Source organism: Spea bombifrons, chromosome 2, assembly GCF_027358695.1.
Source record: "Spea bombifrons isolate aSpeBom1 chromosome 2, aSpeBom1.2.pri, whole genome shotgun sequence".
In the NCBI taxonomy this organism is placed as follows: Eukaryota; Metazoa; Chordata; class Amphibia; order Anura; family Pelobatidae; genus Spea; species Spea bombifrons.
Window position 1 is genome coordinate 22734908 of NC_071088.1, and position 24391 is coordinate 22759298.

General features: G+C 38.7%; 1 protein-coding gene across 3 annotated transcripts; it reads left to right on the plus strand.

Moving 5' to 3' along the window:
- Positions 1-1912: 1912 nt before the first annotated feature.
- INPP5K (inositol polyphosphate-5-phosphatase K) lies at positions 1913-24043 on the plus strand. Of its 3 annotated transcripts, XM_053457123.1 has the most exons (14): positions 1913-2184; positions 4904-4973; positions 12097-12204; positions 13284-13392; positions 13750-13866; positions 14669-14844; positions 15480-15591; positions 16785-16894; positions 17000-17026; positions 18842-19034; positions 20546-20683; positions 22516-22599; positions 22706-22810; positions 23377-24043. In XM_053457123.1, the coding sequence occupies exons 2-14, from the start codon at positions 4906-4908 to the stop codon at positions 23470-23472; spliced, it is 1443 nt and encodes a 480-aa protein (XP_053313098.1). In that variant the 5' UTR covers positions 1913-2184; positions 4904-4905; the 3' UTR covers positions 23473-24043. The 3 variants fall into 3 exon arrangements, with proteins under 3 accessions (XP_053313098.1, XP_053313096.1, XP_053313097.1); XM_053457121.1 differs by lacking the exon at positions 22516-22599; XM_053457122.1 differs by lacking the exons at positions 17000-17026; positions 22516-22599 and having other exon boundaries at positions 1914-2184.
- The last annotated feature ends 348 nt before the right edge of the window (positions 24044-24391 follow it).

The following is a 24391-nucleotide window of genomic DNA, read 5'->3' on the forward strand; positions in this document are numbered from 1 at the left end:
TCACTAGTTCAATTGTAAAATTACAGGAAAGAAAAAAAATATTTGCTTATACAATAAGCAAGAACCCAAATGACAAAACCCCAGCTCCCCACCCACATAAGAACCCATCATAAACCCACAAACAAAATCCAATAAATCATCCTTCCCTAATTATAGAATAGAAGCAAGAAGGGAAAGAGGGGCAGAGCAAAACCCAACATCTCCCTAACCACTCCAGAACCAGTAAATGCTAGCCATTTGAACCAAGTTGCAGTGTAGGCCTCCAGTTCCTCTATTACCCTAACTGCCTTAACCCCCTTGATTTATTCTTTATATGAGGGGATGGAGGTGTCCCTCAAATGAATTAGAATTAGACATTTAGCTGAATTGGGAAAAGCTTGCATGCTGAGATAGATGGTGGTGTATTATGAAGAACCGCATCTGGGGCAAAATGGCAGAGGGCGTTCAGGCACAAACAGGTCTGGTGGACCAGCTTCCAGAAGGGCTGGATTAGCAGGCATCCACACCAAATGTGAAGAAAGGTACCTATGTCTTCTTTGTACATCCAACAATTGATCTGCACCAACCTCCACTCTGCACATTCTGCAAAGGGTCCAGAAACGTAGGGTCAGCACTTTATATGCGTTTTCCTACATTTTAGGGGATGTAGAGCATATGTGAGCCAACATGCACACCTCTGTCCACTGTTGCTCTGAGAATTAATTGTAATTGTTACCAGCAACAACTAAATCACTAGCAGTTAATTCACGTTTATAAATACTAGACAGTAATGCTGCTCTACATAAATCTTTTGTATAAACCTGACATCTTTTGTATAAACCTGACAACGTTCTACAATTCCAACTCACTAAAGACAGAGTTGGCAGGAGAGTTGCAGTTTCACCTCCCTCACGTTATTATTCGTTATAAAGGGCCAAGAGGAAGCGGGAGACGCTGATTGAACGATGATTCTTCCAGGGCCAGCCATGCTGTTCCTGCAGAGGGGCTCACTAGGCATGGGTCTTCATAATGTATAGTGAAATCAAGGAGTTTAAACCTCCGCTCTTTTATAAACTCTCCCTTTAGTAAATAGAGCCCTTTAAGACTGTTAGTCCTGCAGTTGTTGGATGTGAACTGTGTGTGCTTTGTGTTCACACTTATCTACTGATTGTGACATGGTGAGCAATATCACTACCACTAAAAAAAATGCCCACAGCGTATCTATACGGCACATTCAGCATCATCTCTTCCTCTCACTCCCAAACTTATGAACCGTTGGGCTTTTTATAGCGTACACCTTTTTTCCATCACATTACATTTAATCTCTTGCACAACCGTATGTACTCAACCCAACCTTCCATACTCATCCTAGCAGCTATATCTGCTTTTCCCCTGCCCCACTTTCATGTATCCTTTACACCCAGCCTTTTAAATGGTCAAACATTTGCTTATAAGGGTGTAATTATTATTATTAATTGCTTTATATAGCGCCATCATATTCCATAGCGCTGTACAATGGGTAGAAGGGACATAACAAGTAGTATATTACATAACAATTTGAATTACAGAAACAGGTGTAGTTAGTCATGTGTATTCCTATAAATAGATATTTATGCAGTGACGTGTTTCACAATATATACATTTACAATGTATAAACTCATTTGGTGCTGTATATACGTATTATTGTGCGTTTTAGGGCTATACAGCACTGTGAAACACTCATATCCATCAAACATTCTGAGCTGCTGAAAGATGAACATAAGGCGGCGGGATTTCAGTGCCAAAATGGACTGCATTGTCATGTTGTGTTTCTTGTTAGCTTCTAATAAAGCTGGGTTTATTTAAATTCACAGCAGTAATATGCGCAGTGTGATGGTTTCTTTTTTAGCACTTTGTCTGCAAAGGAGATAGCCTCCCCCTACATGCCCTGCGCCTGGCACACCCACAAACTAACCATGCAGCAAACTCCTTTTGCCCTCACCAAGGATGGTCACCGGGTTGTTTTTTTTTCTTTCAGTGCCAATAGCGGGTGAGGAGAAAGCCTAACGTCATAGGACAATGCGCATCACGTGACTCGTGACATTCCGCTAGATGCCGCCCCCGGAAGGGAGTGAAGAAAAAAAATACACCTGACCAAAACAAAACGAAAAAAGAAAGTTGCGTGGCGAGAGGAAGCGAGACTCGCACATCCCTGAGAGGACCTCGGTAATGTCCTTACCCTTCACTGACAGAATATGCCATGTACTAAGGGGCTGGTTATATGCAGTGGGGGTATTCTGTGTCAGCACCGGTGAGATGTATGTTTTACTCCATGTAGTTACCGTTTATGGAGCTGTTGTTTGATTTGCAGAATCATGCTTCAGATGAGTGTTGGGCAGTATAGCGGTGATTGACAGGTGTGTGAATGAGTGTGGGTGCACTGGTTTAGTTACAGCTCCTGTAAGTAATGTACAGTGCAGACTGACAGTGGATCTCATTGATTCCAGGACATGAGATGTTAATCATATTAATTTGGTGTGGTTTTGATATGTATGTGAATTGATGAGCAAGGGCTTTTATGGGTTGTCTCCCATTTTGGTTGAACCATGAGCACCATTGTCTTCATCAGTTGTTATTGCTATATAAAGCAATACATAATGAAGCCATCATATTCGGTAGCGCTGTACAGTGGGTAGAGAGAACATAACAAGTGGAACACAACGTACCAACGTGACTTAGGGAAGCAACAGGTGATGAGGGCTCTGCTTGCACCAAACATGTGCTGTCACTGATGGAAGTTGGGAGTCGTTCTGTATGACATCATGGTGTTGTCTTGATGATGGTTGTCGGCATGTCATGACCTAGAGCAGGGGTGCTCAAACTGTGGCCCTCCAGCTGCTGCAGGACTACATCTCCCATACTCCTCAGCCAGCCCCTTAGCTGAAGGAGCATTATGGGAGATGTAGTCCTGCAGCAGCTGGAGGGCTGCAGTTTGCCCACCCCTGACCTAGAGGATGTGGGTTTTACAGAGACACCCGTATATTTGTGTTACAATCTCTGAGTCACAAAAGGTTTACACAAAAGCAAAATCTCACTAATCATCCACCATTGTATAGTACTAGTTTAAATCAGGTTATTATTATCTTTTATTTATATAGCGCCAACATCTTACACAGCGCTTCTTACAATACATACATTCAAGGGGTAGAATTGACAGAGTAAAACAAACCAAAACATTAGGTAACATATCCCAACTCACAAGCTTACAATATAGGGGGTATGGGGTATAGAGAAATATAAGGTATAAAGAAAAAAGGAGAGAGAGTGCTGTAGATGAATGTGGGGTTTGTATCTGTAGCTGAATAGGTTGTTCTTCGCCGAAGAAGCGCCCTTTGAGGTTTTTTTAAATAGTTTTTTTATATTATTGTACAACAAGCCATTGACTGATGTTAACTCACAGGCAGTAGCATGTTGGGGGTTCTGTATACAAAAAAATAGGGAATCTGGTGCAGCTTGAAAAGTGGTCTTGTTACCATAGCAACCAATTGAATGCTCCTTTTAACAAGAACATGCCATTGTTTGCTATAACGATGATCCCATGCTTCAAACTTTACGCCGGGATCACTTATTAATACCCTTGCGGCTTCTTGCATAAGAGCTAGCAGGATGTTCAGGAAGGAGAGGCATTCGATAAATAAGTGTAGTCACACCACGGTTATAAGTGGCAAAATACGCAATCAAAATCCTAAACCGTTTACAGTCATAAACATGTAATGCAGTTGCACGTTAAAGAGATTGATGCATCAGGCTATGATACATGTTTACTGTTAACATTTCAAATATATGCATCTGGAAATAAACACCAGGGTGCAGAAAACAAATGGTTAAATAACCCCATTGCTTCCGTAACTCCCTTCTGTACAGCTATTGACATGGGAGGGAACCATGTTTTTAGCCGATTGGCTGAGAGCCATAGATCCCACTGGATATACTTTGCTTTTCTGCTTATTCACCTTGTTTTCTGTTCTCGAAAAATACCCAGTGAATGGATCCTGGGTTTTTATCACCATTTAAAATAAATATATTTAAGGAAAGCAGCCCCCTCTCCTGAAACGCTTACAGTCAAACGCATTTGTACCTCTTGTACTTCATTCGTATTATTATTATTATTATATCTGACTACTGTCCTTTTTTATAACTACACTTTCTGTACTTCCCTTTTATAGTTTAAGGTAAATAAGCATCTGGATACATTGTCCGTTTTATAGTCAGTAAGATAAGTTGCAAGATTTATTAGAAATGTAATTTTCTCTACCAGTTTGTTAAGCGATTAGCTGTACATTTGTTACGGTTTCTGGCTACTAAACAGCTTGGGGAAAGTCACTAAGGATTGTGCAGAAAAACTTTATTTTTTTTTTTTTACTTCATGCTAAATGAATGAACATTTGTTCCCCTCTCTCAAGTGTTGTGTAACTATATGTTTCCTTGCATAACAGATTGAGTTGAATATAATGAACACAAAGCCACTTTCATGTGATCCCATATGGATCTGAACTCTTCATCAGTTAAGAAAACTTGGCCCGGAATTTTAATCTGGTGTTAAACCATGTAATCTCCATCCACTAGCTTCAGTCAATAGTGCATGGCTTTGTTACCAGCAGTGAAAGTTAAATAATACAATGTACCATGTAGATGGACGCTCAGGTTCTTAGAGGGACAACTCTGACATCAATTATTTATGTTAACGTGTTCAACCTCAGTCCTCAAGGACTGCTCACGCAATAGCAGTGCTATATACAGACGTTACATTAACTTTATATGTATATATATTGTAGTAATCAGTATCCTGGTTTTACACATCTATAGAAAAGTTATTATATTTAGAAATATTACACCCTATGGTCAATGCTGATTGTTTTTGTTTTGTCCTTGCATGCATGTTCAGTGATGGAAATGGACGCTGACAATCTTTGTCTGAATTCCTTGACTCTGGATCCTCAAGAGCTGAAACTCAGGTACATATATTTGTGTTTTGATTCACATAAAGCTACTAAATTTGTTTTACTGATCAGATAACGGTTTAGTAGGTATATAGTACTGTGAAAAAGTATTTGAACCCCTTCCCGATTTCTTCTGTTTTGCATGTTTGTCGCACTTAAATGTTTCAGATCATCAAACTAGTTTTGATATTGTACAAAGATAACCCGAGTAAACATAAAGTGTATTTTTTAAATGATTTCATGTAAAGAAGGAAAAAAGCTATCCAATATTACTTCTATGTGAAAGAGTAATGCCCCCTTTGTTAGCCAATTAACCAAATGTAATTGATAATTGGATTCATTTTCACTAGACACACCCAGGCATGATTATTGCCAGCCCTGCTGAATCTAAGCATCAATTAAATAGAACGTGTCTTGCAAGGTTCGACACAGGAAAGACAAATATGGCATCCATGGGAGAGTTACAAGGCAGAAACCACTGCTGGCCGAAAAGAACACAAATATTTGTCTCGTGTTTGTCAATAAACATCTTGATGATCCCCAAGACTTTTGGAATAAAACTCTATGGACTGACGGGGGTCCTGTTATACATCATACCAACAGTCAAACATGTTGGTGGTAATGTGATGGTCTGCTTTGCTGCTTCAGGACCTGGGTGACTATCCATAATTGATTGAACCATGAATTGTGCTCTCTGCCAAAAAATCCTGAAGGAGAACGTCAGGCCATCAATTCCTGACCCAAAGCTCAAGCTTTAAGCTATGTTATGCAGCAGGACAATGTTCCATAGTACACAAGCAAGTCCACCTCTGGATGGCTGAAAAGAATCTAAATGAAGATTTTTGAGTGGCCAAGTCAAAGTCCTGACTTTAATCTGATTGAGATGCTGTTTGCTGATTGAGAATTAAAATACTTCTCCCAAGAAGAGTCGACCAAAATTCCTCCACAGCGATGTAAAAGATTCATTGCCAGTTATGGCAAACGTTAGATTGCAGTTGTTGTCACCAAGGGTGGTACAACCAGTTATAAGGTTTCGGAGGGCAATTACTTTTTCACATGGGTGATATAGGTTATGATTTAAAAGCTGCATTTTGTGTTTACTCACATTGTCTTTGCCTTATATTAAAAATAGCTGGATGATATGAAACATTTAAATATGACAGACAAGTAAAAGTAGAAGAAACTGAAAAGGAGGCAAATCATTTTACACAGCGCTGTACGTGTTCGGAGTGAGACTTCCTGAATTTGGATATGTAATAATCATAATATATTTACTAAGGGGAGGGCTGTGGTTTTAACTCTCTCCCTTTTACTATTCATTATGAAGGGCCAACACAAGCAAATTTATCTGCCAAGAAGTTCTCAACCTGCCCTGCATAATGTATAGCTCAATGTGTGAAGAGGTGATGATATCTCACTGATTTTGCTATACCTTAAGTAGGGCCTGCCAAGCTCCCCATGCAGAAGAACATTACTGGTGGGGGCCCTTCAGTGAATAGACCCCTTTTATGTTGTCTGATAATCGGCTGTAAAAGAGAGTAAATCAAGCATAGATAGACGCAAAACAATGTTTAAAGTCTACGCCTTAAGTAAGTCCCCACAGTTACTTATTGGAGGGTTATATCTACAGTGTTGCTCATGCCCGTTGTTTACGTGCTGACGCTGTTATACAGGGTGCTGAGGGGATGGCGGGAGAATTATTAAAGTCCTTATCCTTTTGGATTTTCACCGTCTAGAACAAAAAGAAAAACTCTGGTTAATGATGACGATGTTAGATGTAAGATCTCTAAACTAAATAAAATATCTCAAAGATAACTATTGCATACACGAATAGATAGTGTTTTATGGAGTTTGCCATTTTCTGTGATGTCATGCACGACTATACTCGCATCATATAGGAACTAGTCAATGTGACTCAGCGTATGTTGTATAAACTCAGCGCGTACTGACGGCTTGGCTAGAGGATGAAGATGGATATCTCATGCATGACCTGCAAATGTCTATGGGGTTTATTGATGATTTGTTTAAGAAGCGTATTTACCCAGGCGTGTGATTAAAGCCTCGTACTGCTTCTATTCAGCTCCCCATTAGTGTGTCCTCGCTGGTACAAAGTGGGTGGGAAGCTGCTTAAATCACAAGAAGAGGCTTAAATCTCTCAGCGTTTTAACGTGGAATCTGGGGCACAGCATTTTCCACATTCATGGGAATAAAAAAAACCTGTATACTTCTTTCAGATGAGCCGCTTGGAGGTGTTTCTGATGTGGCTGCCTGTGGATGCTATGTAGTGTAACCTGCGTGCCAGCTTTAATAATAATAATAATAAAATGGGGGGGTAGTGGTTATGGGGGGGGTGAATACTTACCTTAGGGAGATGCTGCAGCTTAAGCCGCACTGGAACGGACTGTTTGAAGCAGCCTATCCGTATCTGGAAAGTGCTTTACTTGAGTGCTGGGGGTCAAGCAAAGGGGCAAATACATATGAGAGTTATGGGGGACTCTGCAGAATCCCCCATGTATTTGCAAGGGGAACCCCATGTAAAATGTAAACACACCTCTCGGCTATCATATACATTAAATATATATTATATACAGGAGTGTCCCTTTAGTTATTGTCCTTCACCTATCCACGTTTGCCATAATAATTCATTTAATCCCCCCCGTGAAAAGCAGTTCAAAGGCTTTACATCAAGAAGCTATTTTTTTCTGAATTAATAAAATAAAGATTAAAGGAACACAGATGTTTCCACAATGGTTAATGTTGCATTTTAAATGGGCTTTAGGGATGTAAGGCTTTTAGGCCGATGTACAAAGCTACTTGATCTGATTCTTTTTGTTTCTAAAGAGAATTAATCATGTATCCAATGATCTTACGTGTTCTACATTCAAAGATTTTCATTGTTATGTAGTTACATACATTTTGAAGATGGTCAGTCGATGGGGACAATATTGTAGTCTTTTTTTTTTTTCTTCTTTATCCATATGTGCTGATTTTATACTACAGCTTCAGGAACGTGCTGTATTTAAATGTGATGGATAGTTCGGGGCAGTTAGGTAAATTTAATGGACCAGTGACACAGTAGGAGAAAAATAGATTATTGCTATAAATACACCCATTTTTTTTATTGGTTTGGCAATGAATTACAATGTATAGTATACTATAACACCATTCAACTGTGCATTACACTAAATGACAATTAGTAATAGCCTTCAGAAACTATTCTGCAAGGAAAAAGAAACTAACCATAGTAGTGCGCATTTCTTGACTTTTGTGATGAGATCGCGACGGAAACAGCTCAGATATACTTTGCGGCTTCGTAGTTCGTAGGAACAAGAACATGGGGGGGGGGGGCCTTCATTTATAAGAAACATAAAAAGCATTGCATGGAATGTGACCTGGGATTGAAAAGAAGTCCTGGCACTTTAACGACAGCAGAATGCCGATTCTGAGAGCATGCAGTCCCACTGGGAGAAAGGTGCTATATAAATCGTCATTATGATTGCGAGGTATGTTGCTCAGGCACATTGATTAATGACAATGACAGTGCTGTAGTCACCGTTTTATGCAAACTAGGAATAATAATATGGAAAGCAGTGGTAAATTTAATGAAAAATAGGGACTGGGACAGCATATAAAGGACTGAGTGGGGCTGGATAGTTAAGACTTTGTATGTTTACGCATAGCATTTACATACATATATTTTTATGTAAGTTTGTCGGTGTATGAAAACAATGTTGCTGTATAATGCCTGACGTTATGGAAATTGCTCATGTAAGCATGCAGAGGCTGCTTGATGAGCTCTCCACGGTATATAAAATAACCTCCAACCAGTGAGGTTGTAATTTAGAAAGATATAAAGCGGGACAAGGTTGGTAGTTAGATGTGTAAAGTTCGATTACACTTTGTTACTGATACTTGTTAAATTGTATTGGTCGCATTAATTTGATGTACAGGAAAGTCTGATGTTTGGCCATGTCATGTTCACCTCCATTTTTCTTAAAGGGGGTTTATATGTGGAACGGCATAGTAGAGGATAATATAGTAAGGCGAACGTAAACATCCATCTGATATGCGTAAGGGTATCCTGAGTCTACGATGAAACCAAGGACTCAGTATGGAGTCCTTACATCAGGAGATGGGCAAACTAGATGAGCCGAAAGGTATCTTGTGATCTTGATGGCCTCAATAGCCTCTGTTGATACATGCCATCCATAAGGCATCATTGTGCTGTAAGCTGTATTTCAAGGGTCAGTTTAGTGTCCTATACTGTACCACTAATGAAAAATGCACCTGTATAGAGGAAAAAAAACCAACATCCTCTCCGTGGTTCTCGTTTGTTTTAAGCTATTGTAAATTGTTAATTACAATTCCATACAAGAAGGCATAGCAGGTGTGCTGCACTGTCCTTAAACTCCATAAGAAACCATAATAAGGATTTTTTTGGATACTGGTTGAGCTGGAGATAGAGTACATTGGATACTGGTTGAGCAGCATGGCAATTGTAGTTGGAGGGCTACTACTTGACTAACCCTATGTATTTTAGTTTGTCACTTTTATATATGCTGTCACAATGGTTTTCTGGAGATAGAGTAGATTATAAACTCATTTTAGCAGGACTCTCCTCACCTGTTGTCTCTGTCAGTCAATTTGTTATGTTACATACTACTTGTTATGTCCTGTCTACCCATTGTACAGCGCTACGGAATTTGATGGCGCTATATAAATCAATAAATAACAATAGTTATATTTGACAGGAGGCAGCAGTGTGGGGAGCATTGTGTGCGCTGTTTCCTCTTTACTGTAGATCACATGTGTCTGAAGGCCTTAAACACCCAAGTCTTCTTGCTACCAACTTCCATACATTTTCAAGGACCTCTAACAACCAATGTTCCTTTAATGAAAGTTCTTTAGCCTTCTCTACAAGGCTTCTTGTAGGCTTTTTTCCCTTCCAAAATCTCGCTAAATGTCATTCATGTGATATGTTATCCCATACCGCTTAGAGTTAGTCATGTTTTATGTAATTATGGGATTTTATGAAATGAGTAGAACAATGAATGTTTAAAATAGGATTTTGCTCTTGTAGGTTGCATACAAGACCTCATTTGTTTTCAGATTAAAGACTAGTTTTGCTACCGTAAGCAAGCGGAGAGCTTTATGCGAGAGGCTAGCACTCCTTAGCTTGTATTTCTAGCGGCAGGATGGACAGTCCCAGCCTAGAGCCTTCAGAGCTTGATTTCTTGTCCCTCGGCCTGTCCGAGAGCCCTCACCAGGCACGTGTGCGCTCTGACAGCTTGAGCAGTACTGGTTCCTGTGGAAGATTTGTTCTGCGCCAGAGAGTGGCTCAGCTCATGACATGCATGGAAGATGTTAGCTCCGACGAAGATATTCACGAAGAACTCTCCCGCTCAATCGATCAAGCTTTTTTAATCTGTGGGAAAAAGATGGCGCTCAAAACCCAGGATTTCAGGTTTTTCAAGTTGGCATATTTTGTATGTGTGTATGTCTGTGTGTCTGAATACATCCTCAAGAAACTCAGAAGTCATTTAATACTTTTATAGTAGGCCGTTCTTATGGTGAAGTATACCTGTCACCCAGAAATAACGCATATAGTTTATGGCCCAGACGATTTGATCTTAACATTGTACTTATTGGCTTACACCTGTATTCTGCCGGTATATAGCTATATAATATTTGTACCCCCATTAACAGGGTTTATGCACAGTCATGCAGTATGTGTTTGCTACAAGTTCTTCTGCTAACATTGTATAGATGCCTTTTCTCAAATTTAAACATTGACTCATCTGTCCATTATGTGGCTGTTTTGTTATTACAGTTTGTTTATTGTTCTGTTTAGACTGTTCCTGGTACTTAACCCCTTAAGGACAATGGGCGGTCCCAAAACCCATTAAAAACAATGCATTTTGAGCCCGTACATGTACGGGCTTTGTCATTAAGGAGTTAAGTTTGTCTTTTATCATTCCTACCAAGACCGTGAGATGACGCTACATCAAATATACCCTCACCCTGTACACTAGGCTGACATTGTATGTCTTAGATAACATTAATTCTTATAGCCATACAGTGAGCTAAAAATACACTTGAGTATAGCTAAAGTAGGAATATTTTCTTGTATTTTTATTTTTAAAGATTTTATTCTAATTTGTCATAAGAACACTTTATTGTCTGAGTGTTTTTATATTACTCCTGCACAAAGAGTAAAATGTTTTTGGGGGATTTTCAAAGATAGATAAAGGAAGAAGATAAAAAAGGACTCATTTGTCCATATTGGAATTATTTAGAATCCTTAGTTTAACATTCCACATCAATGCATGATCCAGCTGAATCCATAACTTTTTGTGAGTGCTTTTCTAGCCTCCATTGTAGTTTTGGCTAGTAATTTAGTTTTGTGACAGGCGATGCTTTCCACAGTTTTAGAAAGACGAGTGACTTAATGGTCTAATTCCATAGGTTTTGTCGGTGCTTGTGAAGATGACTCTGTTACCTGATCACAAAATCCAGAACGTGTATGTGTATATATGTGTATATATGTGTGTGTATATATATATATATATATATATATATATATATATATATACCGTATATATGCTTAAACTGCACATCCACACAGTAGCTTATAACTTTCTAGTCAGCAATCGTAAACTAGATATATCTGAATCATCAGCTTGTACTCTTATTTATTTACCTATCCTTAAACAGTCTATTCTTATCACTTTCCTCCTCTCATGCCAAGAGAAGATGTGCTGTTGGTTCAGGGTTATACCAGTGCTTGGGCTCTTAAAACATTACTTGCGGCTCCAAACCTTGAGTACTTTTGTATAAACATCTGTGGACATGCTTCATTCCTGCGCGCAACAGTCTGGCCTTTAAGAAAATTTGTTTGTCGATAGTTCAGCAACTACATAAGGACTCCATGATAATATGTACTTTAATACAGATGGAGCGCATGCTTCGGCGAGATATGTAGTGCGAGATTTACGGCTGGACTTTTCAGGGTAAAATGCCGTTTCAGCATTATAATTGTAAAACCACGAACTGATTCTTTCGCATACAATGAAGGTGAATACAATATCCCCATGTTTTTGTTTTGTTTTTATTTCTTATTTTGTTTCCTCTCTTACAGGATACATTTGGTAACCTGGAATGTAGGAACAGCGCCTCCCCCTAAAGATGTCAACTCTTTACTACTCCTTGATACATCCTGCTTAGAGATTGATATGTACATTGTTGGGTACGTAGAGGTTCGTGTTTTTGTTCTAACTCGTTTTTGTGTGATACAGTTCTATTTCAGGCCTGTTTAATAAATATAACATGCTAAATGTTGCGACTGTGCATGGGCTATTTTTTTAAAACGTATATATGTTTTAAATGTGTATATATAGGATTTGTGTAATAGAATATATAGAATTGCTTTAAGTATTTTAAATATGTCCTATATTTGAACAAAACAAGTGTTTATTACGCATAGCTATCTCTTGGGTTACTTTCAATGATGTTACCTGCTATCGGGATTGTAAAATGTATCAGATGGTTTACAATCTGCTGTTCCCTGGGTGAGATCCTTAGTGATGAGTGACGAGAAGAGACCACCACGCAGCCCCCTCTGTTATTTTCCCTCCTGCTTTTCTGTATGGAGCAGAAGGGTTACTGGTACTTCTCTTTGGCATCCAAAATCTCTCGTGTCCAAGTCCTTCATGTATCTTTGTGTATTAAGACATAATTAAGAGTATGAATCCTTGGTGTTAACGTAAATCGCCATGTTTGTATCTGGTTAATTCAAGATACTGTCCCACTTGCAAAAATCATTACACGTTCAAGCAAGTTTGGCAACAAAAATCTTCAATCTGAAGTTAAGGGTTACTCAAATAAAAAACACAAATTATCACATAATTAATGATATTTTTTTCTGATAAAGGTTTGGGCAATCAGCAATACTAGGGATGGTGTTTAAAATGCTACATTTAGCAGTTAAAAGTTGAAAAAGTGGAATTGGACACCTTCAGGACCTTTTATGTTTCCAAAGGATTTTTAACACCTTGTTAACCTACAAATGCATCTGAAAACTTCCAAAACATATCGTGAAAATACTAAATTCAGTGGGATCAGAACTTTTCATGTGTTGACTTGGAAAGCTGCTGTCTTTGTGGCCCTTAAGATCTACAGTCTGATGCCTCTGAAATAAAGAATAAATGGAAAAATGCTGTTGATATTTTTCTTTCCCTGTAGATTTTAAAAGAAGTGCATAGCTATGTGTCTTTGTACCGTCTCTATATTCAGTATGAGAATGGTGTAACATTTTGTTGCATTCAGCTTGCAGGAGCTAAATGCCAAGGTAGTCAATTTTCTATCAGACTTGGCCTTCGATGATCCTTGGAGTTTGTTCCTCATGGATATTTTGGCTCCTCTCGGCTATGTCAAGGTAATGTATGCATGAGCATAACAGAGATAATACCCTTATGTAATATAAGAATACACGTGCACCGCTGCCGCAAGGCCATATGTGCTTCTAAAGAGAAATAAAACATTTTGTGTAGGAAATAAGGACTTTACCCCATTCACCGTACTAAAGCCCATCGCATGCAGGGTTTTAATATTGCTTGAGGATCTGATGTTTGATTTCTGCATAATACTAATAATAAGATATCTGTGTTAAATATACTGTCAAGTGTATAGGGGTAATCTCCTGTTTTGTTTAGTAGCATACATATAGTAATGTTATGGGATCTTCTGTCTAAACCAAAACTATGTTCTCATCTATCTTTGGCCTCCCTGGTAGCTTTCCTCTATCCGGATGCAAGGACTTCTTCTCCTGGTCTTTGTAAAGCATAAACATATCCCGTTCATCCAAGACATTCGTACCAATTACATGCGGACTGGTCTCTACGGTTATTGGGTAAGAGTTCTGTATCCGTCAGGGGAATCTGGTATATTATCTCCAGCTTCAATGTGACCGACATGTAGTGGGGAATACATTACTGGCATAAGTAGGAAAGGTAAAATGACACATGTATGTTTTGCGCCATCTGAACCATGACAGCCAGGAAACGTAACACAAAAGAAAGTACGGTAGGTTTCGGACTTCGGCATAACTTTTACTACAGATGCCATTCTCTGAAGGAAAGACGGGAAGAATGAAAGTGCTGAAAGGAAACCTACTACATACTCTTTCAGGGGGCAAAAATACAGATGACCTTACTGCATAACATTGAGACTCATATGGGTTTATTCACTAAAAGGGTGAGCTTACAGGAGAGATTTGGTTTCTTCCCCTTCCCTATTCATTATGAGGGACCAGCACTGACAAGGTTCTCCAACAAGATGACTCAAATAATGCATAACTTAATTGGCTATGGAGGCCTTTAAATAAATGTCACTGCTTTAACTCTGTGTTTCTATAGGGCCAGCCAAGCTGTTCTTGCAGCAGAAGGTCAATGGGGCTGGAGCTTCAAAATAATAGTGAATAAACCCCATAATCTGGACAGAATATATTCAAGGCTAGCTAGGTTTCACAACCCACTATTGTGTTTCTCCGGCTTTCAAATTTGTCCTAGAGAAGTTTGATGTTCCAAACCTACTAACAAATTGCATCAATTTACTGTCAGGCAGAAATGCCAAACCTTTCTAACATCACTCATTGGCAGGTTGGGATGATTAAGATGAAATTTAATTATATATACATTTTTTTAATACTAAAGGGAAACAAAGGTGGTGTAACCCTCCGCATGTCTGTTTATGGCCACATGATGTGCTTCATGAACTGTCATTTACCTGCTCACATGGAAAATACAAACCAGAGGCTTGATGATTTTGAACGGATGCTGGAGGCGCAGCAATTTGATGGAGAAAGCGTTGGTAGCATTCTGGATCACGAGTAGGTTTTTGGGGGCTATGGGTTTTATTTTTCACTTTCATTCTGCGTTAAATGTGTTTGTGTAAATTATCTGCTATTGTCACTTTTTTTAAATCTGAAAGTAAAAATCGGATGATCCCGCAGTGTAGAGAGGTTTTTTATGCTGAAAGGAAAGAAAATCCCAATGGCTGGTACATATACTAAAATAATGGGTTTACATAACCTCCAGCATTTCAGGTGTCCAAATCAGAACATCTGTGCTGATGTGTGTGTGTGTGTGGTTGTGTGTGGTTAGGGGTCCGGGTATCCGCACTATGCGTCCACCATACCCAAAAAGCCATTTTGTGGAACTCGGGCTCAGAACTTGACATAGTTGGTGCTGTTGCAGTGACATGCGGCAACAGCACCAACTACCGTTGAATTTACGCAAAATGTTATCCGATCAAACTCATTTTACTGGGTTCCTTGCCCAAATTGGAATTTGTTAAACCTAGTAGTGTGTGGTGGTTGTGTGAATACATTTTACACTAATTCAGAAAGGCCTCCAAAATAAAAATTATTTTGGTTTGTTTTCTTGAAGTATGTTGAAAGTGGTGGCACTTCCTATTTTGTTAATAAGACCATGCTAATAAGATCTCTCTTTTTTGTTACTAAAGTTTGGTGTTCTGGTTTGGTGACCTGAATTTCCGGATTACAGACTTTGGAATCCACTTTATTAGAGAAGTGATAAACGGCAACCGATACAACCTACTTTGGGATAAAGATCAGGTATAGTCATCTTTGAACATTTCTATACTGAAAAATGCTCATTTTGTGGGATTCTATGTTAGCATTATTTGAATATAGTAAGACTACTCCCACTGTCTTGTTGAGGTGAAGGTAACCTTGGCCAATGTCTCGAGCCCTTAGCCAAGTAGGAGTAATGCTATATTCTACACGCATACTCACTCTCACTATGTTGTGAAATAAGTGAAAAGAGTAGGCATAGATCAGCCTTATTGTGGTACCTGCCTATGCCTTGGCTGAATCTTAAGCCAGATCACTATAATTTGTTCCCCTAATCGCTTTGTTCGCTTTTATGGTTTTTCTAGTTGCAGATGTTTTTAGGGCAGATGTTTTTTTTTTTTTTTTTTTTTAGAAAACTAGATCTAAAGGGCTTTGACGTACTGGTGGCCCTGTGCTGATTTCCAATCCAGTAATACTATATCCAAGACCCAAATCCTTTTCCCTTTAGGGTATATGTTGAAGGGTATCACTGCCTTTCCAGGCTTTGAACAAATGCCACTACTCTCCTTGTAAAACAAAGCAGCCATGCATTGCAGAGCCACAGCCCACACTGAAAACCTGTTTCATTTATTGTAATAGAGCTATTTTCATGTTTCATGCATATGAGAGTATACTATACATGGAGTCCGGTGCATTTTACTGCAGGCAAATGTGTGCAGGCATTCTTTAGATGTTAGAGTTAATTCCTCCCTGGTTGCCTCTACTGAAAGCAGGAAGCATACCTCTGTATACTTCCTGCACATGCTCAGTAGACTTGCCCGTCTAGTCAATGGGAGTAGCAGTCGCTGAGTACTGGTTTTGCTAGATACAAGTGATTGGCTGCTGCTTCATTGACTTCAATGTTAGTGCTACTGAGCACGTGCAAGACATTTCCATACTAACATTTCCTAGATTTAGTACAGGCAGCCAGGGGAGAAGTTTTAACTCCAATACCTAAAGCTGTTGAAATGCGATTGAATAGAAATCTTTCCAAGTGTATGATATCCTTATGAACGAGTGACTTTACGTCATGACTACATCCGTTTCGGCTAAGCTAGAGCATGCCATATAAAGCCAACTTCCCACATTACACCAAGTGCCGTTCTATGTATAACAGTGTACATGGGGAGAGATGATTGAACAACTACAGCTACTCTGTCCTCCTTTTTAAATTCTTAATTTTGTTCTACCCACAGTTAAATATTGCCAAAAAGAAGGAAAAGTTCCTTCAAGGTTTTTTGGAAGGACCACTCAAGTTTAAGCCTACATACAAGTTTGATCTGAATTCCGACGTGTATGACACCAGGTAAAAAAAAAAAAATACGGAGCAAACCGCCGATCAGCCTAGATGTGAATCCGATAAATGTGTCACTCCGTACAATGTCCATTAATCTGTATGTTTTATTTGTAGATGGCAGAAAGCACTGTTTGGATTTAAGTAAGAGTAAATCTCATTCTGGCATAGAGCTAAACATAGTTGCTACTTTGGTAGAAATCTGTAAAAATACTAACGTATGCTGCAGCATTTCCTCTCTCATCTGGCTTTAACCAAGAGAATGCGGACCACTTTTCATCAATTGAAACCCGTAGCTTCCGGAATATTTGCTTGTTTGAAGCGGGATAGACATTGTCCTTCTTAATTATGAGAATTTCATTATGTAATGTTCAGAATTTGTCAAACAATTGTGAGTGTCTGTTTCTAGGACGCAGAGAATGTATTAGGTAGAACATTCTACTCCACCAAACCTGATGTTTTGATTCTGAATGTGAAGAGACGCTACAGAATAGTATTTCTGTACGTTCCACCCAGGCCTTGGTCCAGACCATTTGGCTCAAAGCCATGTATTTGGGCAACATAATGTAACCAAGAGACTCAATGCACTCTAGCAAGCCACAACTCAAAGCACACTCATTAAAGGGGCATGTACTGCATGTTAATATACAGGGACATTGTAGATTGCAATAGGTTTAATGTGGCTTTATATTGCTTTTACTGACAGCCACTTACTGGCTTAAGAGACAGTAACATGTCAAAACAGCTTTTCAAAACCCTGTTGTATCCTCTTGATTACATGTTAAGTTTGCTCTAGTAAGTTTCCCCTGTATAGATCTCAAATAAAGTTAAGCTTCTTGTTGCAGTAGTAGTGAGTGGCTGCACCGGGACCACTGTCTATCCAGATCCTAGATGCTCAAAGAAAGCAAATTGAAACGTCTAACGTGCAAGCTAAAGTCTCCCAGACCTCATTAAAAACTTTTGGGTTTTATTTAAAAAAAAAAAAAAAAAGTTTAAAATCACTCTAAATAATAATACTTCTGTTGACATAATACCAAAACTACCTTACGTTTTCTACATTTAAAGATGCATAAAAATAAGTAGGCGTTTCCAGTAATATTTCTTACCCACCTCCGATTAATTTATGTGGGTTTGTAAATTATTCCAATGTAATCAGCAGCTGAGTCAACTCAATAAGAGGGCGTCCTCTTTCTGCTTCAAACTGGTAAATATATTTACATGAATTTTGGATTCCCATTATTTGGATGTAGTGTTGTGTACAGTAGTAGTTTAGCATGTCTTTTTCATGTCTTATTTGTGCAAATCTAGTTTCCTGTTCGTTGTCAACAATGCAGCAACCATTAATGTTTAATAACTAACCCTCTCCTTCGCTACTGACCGAAATCTTCACGGTATTAACCTTAGATTCTGCTATCGTTATTTTTTGTTAATCGGTGTTAATCGGTAATTTGCCTAGTATGTTATTGCAACTGTTACACAAAGTGTACCGTTATGTCTTCTGTTTCTGCATTTGGAGAGTTATATGCTAACTTTATATTTTAAGGTTCTCTGACACACAATTACAGATTGTCAGCTCTATGTCACACTGTCAATAGCACAGGGTTAGAAGGTGTCTGGGGCATCTGCTACATACCAAGGTTGCCTGTGCTGTGGCTTGAAAAGGCATGTGGTAGCACATTTATATGCCTGGATAATTCTGCCCTGCATCCATTTGGCTGTGGCCCTTGGACTGTGCATGCGCAACTTCTTTGATGAATGTTATCTTTTTCTCTGGATCACAACTGGGACAATTCTATTGTCTTTCTAGGGATATTCAAGTATGGAAGATTCCAATTCATGTATGGACTATCATGGCAGATTATTTTCTTTAATATGTAATATCTTGCATGTTTTTTGGGACTAAGGATTGCAATTCAGATGTTCTTAGATCTAATGTTGATAAGGAATGTCATCTTTTAGTGGAAAGAAGCGTAAGCCAGCCTGGACTGATCGTATCCTATGGAAGCTGAAGAATGCTTCAGATGATGAATCAAGTGAAACCATAGGATCGGAGTATGACCAGGTGTTAAAGGTGCATTTGGAAAAGTACACCAGTCACATGAGCTATGGCATAAGTGACCACAAACCAGTAACAGGAACCTTCACTGTGCAGGTAAGCATTCATAGGCAGGTAGATTACACTATTTTTGGCTATTATGGATTTTTTCAAATGTATTGGTTTCGGGGGCATTAAGATTTTCACACTTAAAGGAAACAGAAGTCCAAAAGCTCCCATAACTAAAGAAAGTCTGCCGTGAAATGCATTGAAGTTGATGCAAAATGAATGCAAATGTTAGCAGTGCTGCAAATGTCTACACATGTATTTCTGATCCGTTTGATGTTATTTTAATGGGCAAACTTATCTTTTTTACCAAAAACAAGAACATTTCTAAGTGACCCCAAACATTTAAATGGTAGTGTTATATACAGTACTGTGCAAACATTTTTAGGCAGGTGTGAAAAATGCTGTAACATAAACATGATTTAAAAACTAGACATGTTAACAGTTTATTTTTATCATTTAACAAAATACAAAGTGACTGAACGAAAGAAATTGAAATCAAATCTATATTTGGCAAGACCGCCCGTTGCCTTCATAATAGCATGAATTCTACTAGGTTTTAAGGTATATAGTTTGGTATAATTGTTTAATCATATACCTAACAGGTGCTAATTATCATCAAATTGAATACGTAGGTTGAAACATAAGTATTAACGGAAACAGAAACAGTTGTGTAGGTGGAATAAAGCTAGGTGAGGAGCGGCCAAACTCACTAACAAGTAGAGGTTGCTGAAGACAGTTTAATGCCAAAAGGCATACACCAGGGCAAGACTGAGCACAGCAACAACATACAAGGTAGTTATACGGCACCTGGTAGGTCTCTCCCAGGCAGACAGGGGCTTCCAGATGTTCTTTCCCAGCTCTTTTGAGTGAAAGATGCATCATGCTTACTTACTTCACAATCAGAAGACGTACAGCAGATTGTTTGCCGAAGTACTGGAGTAAAGTATGGTAAGGGTTCCTAGAAGAATTGAAGCTGCAAACTGTGATCACACCAAATATTGATTTGATTTAGATTTCCTTTTGTTCACTTATTTTTTATGATTTAACAAAATAGAAGCTTTCAACCTAATACATGAAAACTAATGTATTAGGTGAAAGCAGTAACTGACACGCTTGCTTATAAGGACATATAATGGATAAGAGACTTAGAGGTTTGGGATGGTGTTCTTATATATAAATATGTTGGATTCTGTTTCCGCTCTTTCGGTTTCTTTGTTTTGGAACCAAGCCAGTATGTCATGTAGAGCTGCCCCCCACCAATATTTGTTTATTACGTCTGGATGTTTATGGTGTTCCTGGGTGGTGTGCAAAACACAGTAGTCCTGTATAGAGTTTGTCTGAGCTGTGGTTAAACATCCTTGAACTTTTGCTGGGGAGTAGAGCGTTATATCTTGCGTAACCCTAGCATCCGTGATGAACCCATATGTCTGACCCGTATTAACTGAGACCCATAGGCTGTCAAAGATTATGATTTTAATGAACTTTTGTCCAAATGTCAGGATCGTTTCCAATTCTGCTTTAATCAATCAGGATATAACTGGTGCATTGTTTTTTTGTAGATGAAGCCTCTGCTTGCGTCGGCTCCGGTGTCCCTGAGAGCTGAAGGTGAATGGCATGCAGACCATGACGCCCTGATAAGCTATTCTGTGGCAAAGGATTTTCCCAGCAGCACCTGGGACTGGATTGGACTTTACCGGGTATGTGTTGGATCATTGTTTTAACGAATTGATGTTAATCGCATAGAGACTGTATCTATATTAATATCGATCAGAATTCATCAAGGCATTTCCTGTATCATTATTTAGGGAGACAGTAGCCATCTCTAACACAGACAAGTTAGCTTTTGTCATTCCGTTGCTTATAAAGCAGGGTAAAAATCAATTTGTACAACGTTTTACTGTCTGATCACAAACCTCAAACTAAAATATTATTTCTTATATATGATAATAGTTGGTAAAATGGTAAGGTAACTGCTGCCACTGACAATTCTTATTTATATGCAGCAGAAAACTGCATATAAATAATTGTACTTCAATTTACTTGAGGTTATAATTGAAAGGTGCTTTCTACCTGCTCTGCCGAACTTAACATTTTTCTGCAACGTTGGGAGTTTAATTCTTAATAGTGCTGAATGCCTGAACCCTTCCCATGAATTATTTAATAATAAATAAAAAATTTGTCTCGACCAAAACTTCTGGAAAGCTGCTACTACTACATTTAATATATATACCGTATATATATCAATAATAATAAAAATATTTATTTCTTTTTGTGAAAACTTTTCTGTAAATGTTTTGAATGTAATATAGCCTTTACCCTTACCCCTACCCTTTGATTTTATTTGAAATTAAACATTTTAAAATTGCTTGGAAAACTTATATCTTTTAAGCTCTCTGTCCATGAATTACTAATACATTTGGATCTGTCACCCTGTTATTTGCTGTGAGACAGAACCATTGTGAGTTGTGATTTGACTATGCAAACCAAAACTAAGGAACATGGTCACGTCTGCGCACATAATTTCTATTTAAAGTAGCCTGCTGGCCATCTCCAGATAGCATATACCAAACATACATGTAGACACTACTTCTCGGCTTTAAGAATACAAAGCTATGCAGAATAGCAGTTGAGGTTCTGCGTGCAGCAGTGAAATCATTTTTAGGTTTGTAAATTACACCCCCTCTCAAATAAAGGCAAAGATCAACAGTGCCTAATGGCAAAGCCCATGCTTGTTTGCCCTGGGATTGGGTGGGAAGGAGTAGACGTGTGCAAATGGACACAGTTTTCGTTTTTGGCCTGTTTGTTTTAGGACTACAATTTTCATTTCGTACCCATTTGGTTCAGCTGAAAATGTGAGTACATTTTTAATTCAGGATCAAAATTCACTGCCCAGGGCCCATATTCACTCACACTCTCGTTCACGCCTTAATCTTCCTTGTCTACATATCTTTGGACATAACCCGGCAACTTTTGCCAAAATGGCGGTGCTGCGGTGACGTCCTCCCTGATCCTCCAATTATGGAGAGGATTTTGCTGCAAGTGCCGCCATATTGCCCTCAGGTGAATTGAGGGCCAAATGCCGGCGCTACAGTGATGTCCTCTCCTCCGATTGGAGGATCGGGTGATGACGTCACAGCAAGTGCCATCTTTTTTCCCTTACTGAACTGAGGGCAATATGGTGGCCCCTCCAGTGAGCTTGTCTTTAGGTAAAGACAGGGATGTATTTTGATGCCAACCCTCCCAAGGTTATTTCTAAAAGGAAGCAGTCTGTTGCCACTATGCCAAAATCCAGCCCTGCAGCCAGCATTGGTTAAAGCAAAAGGTTTTCTTAAAGTAAAAAATCATTAACAACAATGTTGTAAATAGCAGTGGCTGTGGTGAGCATTACTGCCTTTTAGAAGTGCGCTGTTCTGGAAGGTCATAGTACTGTGGGGTATTAGTAGCATATGCTACTATCTTTCCGTTTCAACTTTTATTACTGTAGTGAATGTTTTATATCATCTTGACCGCCCTTCTGGATATTCCTTAGGCCAGCTTCAGACATACGAACGATTATGTCACCTACGCCTGGGTCAAGGATGATGAGATTTCCTTTAGTGAAGACTGTAATCAGGCAAGTGATATACGATATCTATTTATACCACAGTATAAAGATACGTTATATGATGTTGTCGTGGCCATGCTTCTATGTTTTCATTTCTGCTTTCTAATTGTTATAGGTTTACGTTGGTGCTGATGAGATCCCACTTGATGGAGGGGAGTTTCTGCTGTGCTATTTTTGTCACAATTTGCAGTGCCTGGCCGGCGTCAGCGAACCGTTCCAGGTAAAATCTCTGGCATGTGAATAGGGTTGCCGTATGTTTTTACTTACTGAAAAATATATATTGGATTTGGGAAGATAATGAGCTGTCCGAATATATATAAATTATATATAATGTTGTAGAAAGATGGCCTCTATAATATAACTCTTTTCTTATCATTACCAGTATAGAAAAGTTTATGCTAGTTTATTCTTATTACTCCGTATTTTTTAAAAAAGTATATGTATTGCTGCAATGTTTTGGTCAAATATTTGCCTAACTTCTGGACAGCATTATAGTAAATATTAAAAATGTACACTTAGCGTTCCGGGTGTGAAAGTCTGTTTCTAATTCCTCCTCACCCTTAATTAAAATTGAATCATTGCGGAGACTAAAAAGAACTTGACATGCTTTTTTCCCCCCAAATGTTTGGTTTTTGCCTTTTCCATTTAGATTTGTGTAAGAATTAGATATATCCTGGGGGAAAATGACCCAAATGGCAAGTTTAAATGTAAAAGGTTGTGTTCTCTAAAACCACCCATGGCGTTTATGACGTTCACTGGCAGCGTGCTTCTTTTCTGTTCATATAGATTCAACCAGGCCGAACTTTAGAAGCGAAGGAGGGTGTCCAGAAGATTTCCGATGGCTCTAGTATTACTGACAATTTTATGGGTGACGGCTTCTGAGTTCCTTACCCAGCGATGGCGGAGTCTTCTGTATCACTTTGGTTCCGTTAAGTCTTGTTCATTTTTATTGCTGGGGTATGCAGTGACCGACACGATCTCAGTTGAGCAGATCAATATTATTTCACAACAGATGGAGTAGAACATTTGAACTTGAAAAGGAAACATGAAATAACTTTGTTTTTATGATTTTATTTGAGGGGGGTATTTTAATGTTTTGTTTTTTTATTTATTTTTCAAACAATCCGGTTCATTTCATTTCACTTTGGTTCAAGCACTGCGAGTCACTTTGCTCCGTGGTCTCTTATTCTGTTTAACCCTTTAAGTTCCAGGGGGAGGGCATAAAACCCCTTGCATTCAATGGGTTAAAGCAGTGTCGTGCTTTAAGATGCTCTAACTTGTTGCCTTGTAACGCAGCTGTGTCTTTCTTCAAGTGACCTTTTACAACATTTTGTAAGTGCTGGAGACTTGTTAAATGTTTACAGTTTAGAATACATCGTTATCAGCATGGGCATTTATGACATTCTGGACTTTTTAAAGCGTTGTCAACACACACAAATGAAGCTTTCGATTGCAGTTATGTTTGTTGCACGGTATTGCGCGTGTCACAGAATTGTACATGATCCGCAGACATCACGTGAAGTATGTAGACGTCACACATCGATGTGTGTTATAGAGGACCTGTATAAATAGCACACGGCTCTCATACAGTACATATTTGGGTAAAATTTCATCCAGTGATAGGAAATAATGAAAGTAAAAGTTATTGATTTGCTTTACAGCTACAAAAGTAGTCCTTTGAGATGCTTTATGTATAATTACTACCCACTCATAAGCTTCGTGTATAAAGCCTTACATCCTAGGTGTGGACACCATTCATATGACCGTTCTGTATGATGCTGGTGTCTTTATATTTTTATGC

Bases quoted from the DNA above. Each gene is read 5' to 3' on its own strand.
- INPP5K (XM_053457123.1), top strand. From the start codon at position 4,906: ATGGAAATGGACGCTGACAATCTTTGTCTGAATTCCTTGACTCTGGAT. The intron at 20,684-22,515 runs GTATGTGTTGGA...GATATTCCTTAG, and splicing joins ACTGGATTGGACTTTACCGG to GCCAGCTTCAGACATACGAA. The intron at 22,811-23,376 runs GTAAAATCTCTG...CTGTTCATATAG, and splicing joins GCGTCAGCGAACCGTTCCAG to ATTCAACCAGGCCGAACTTT.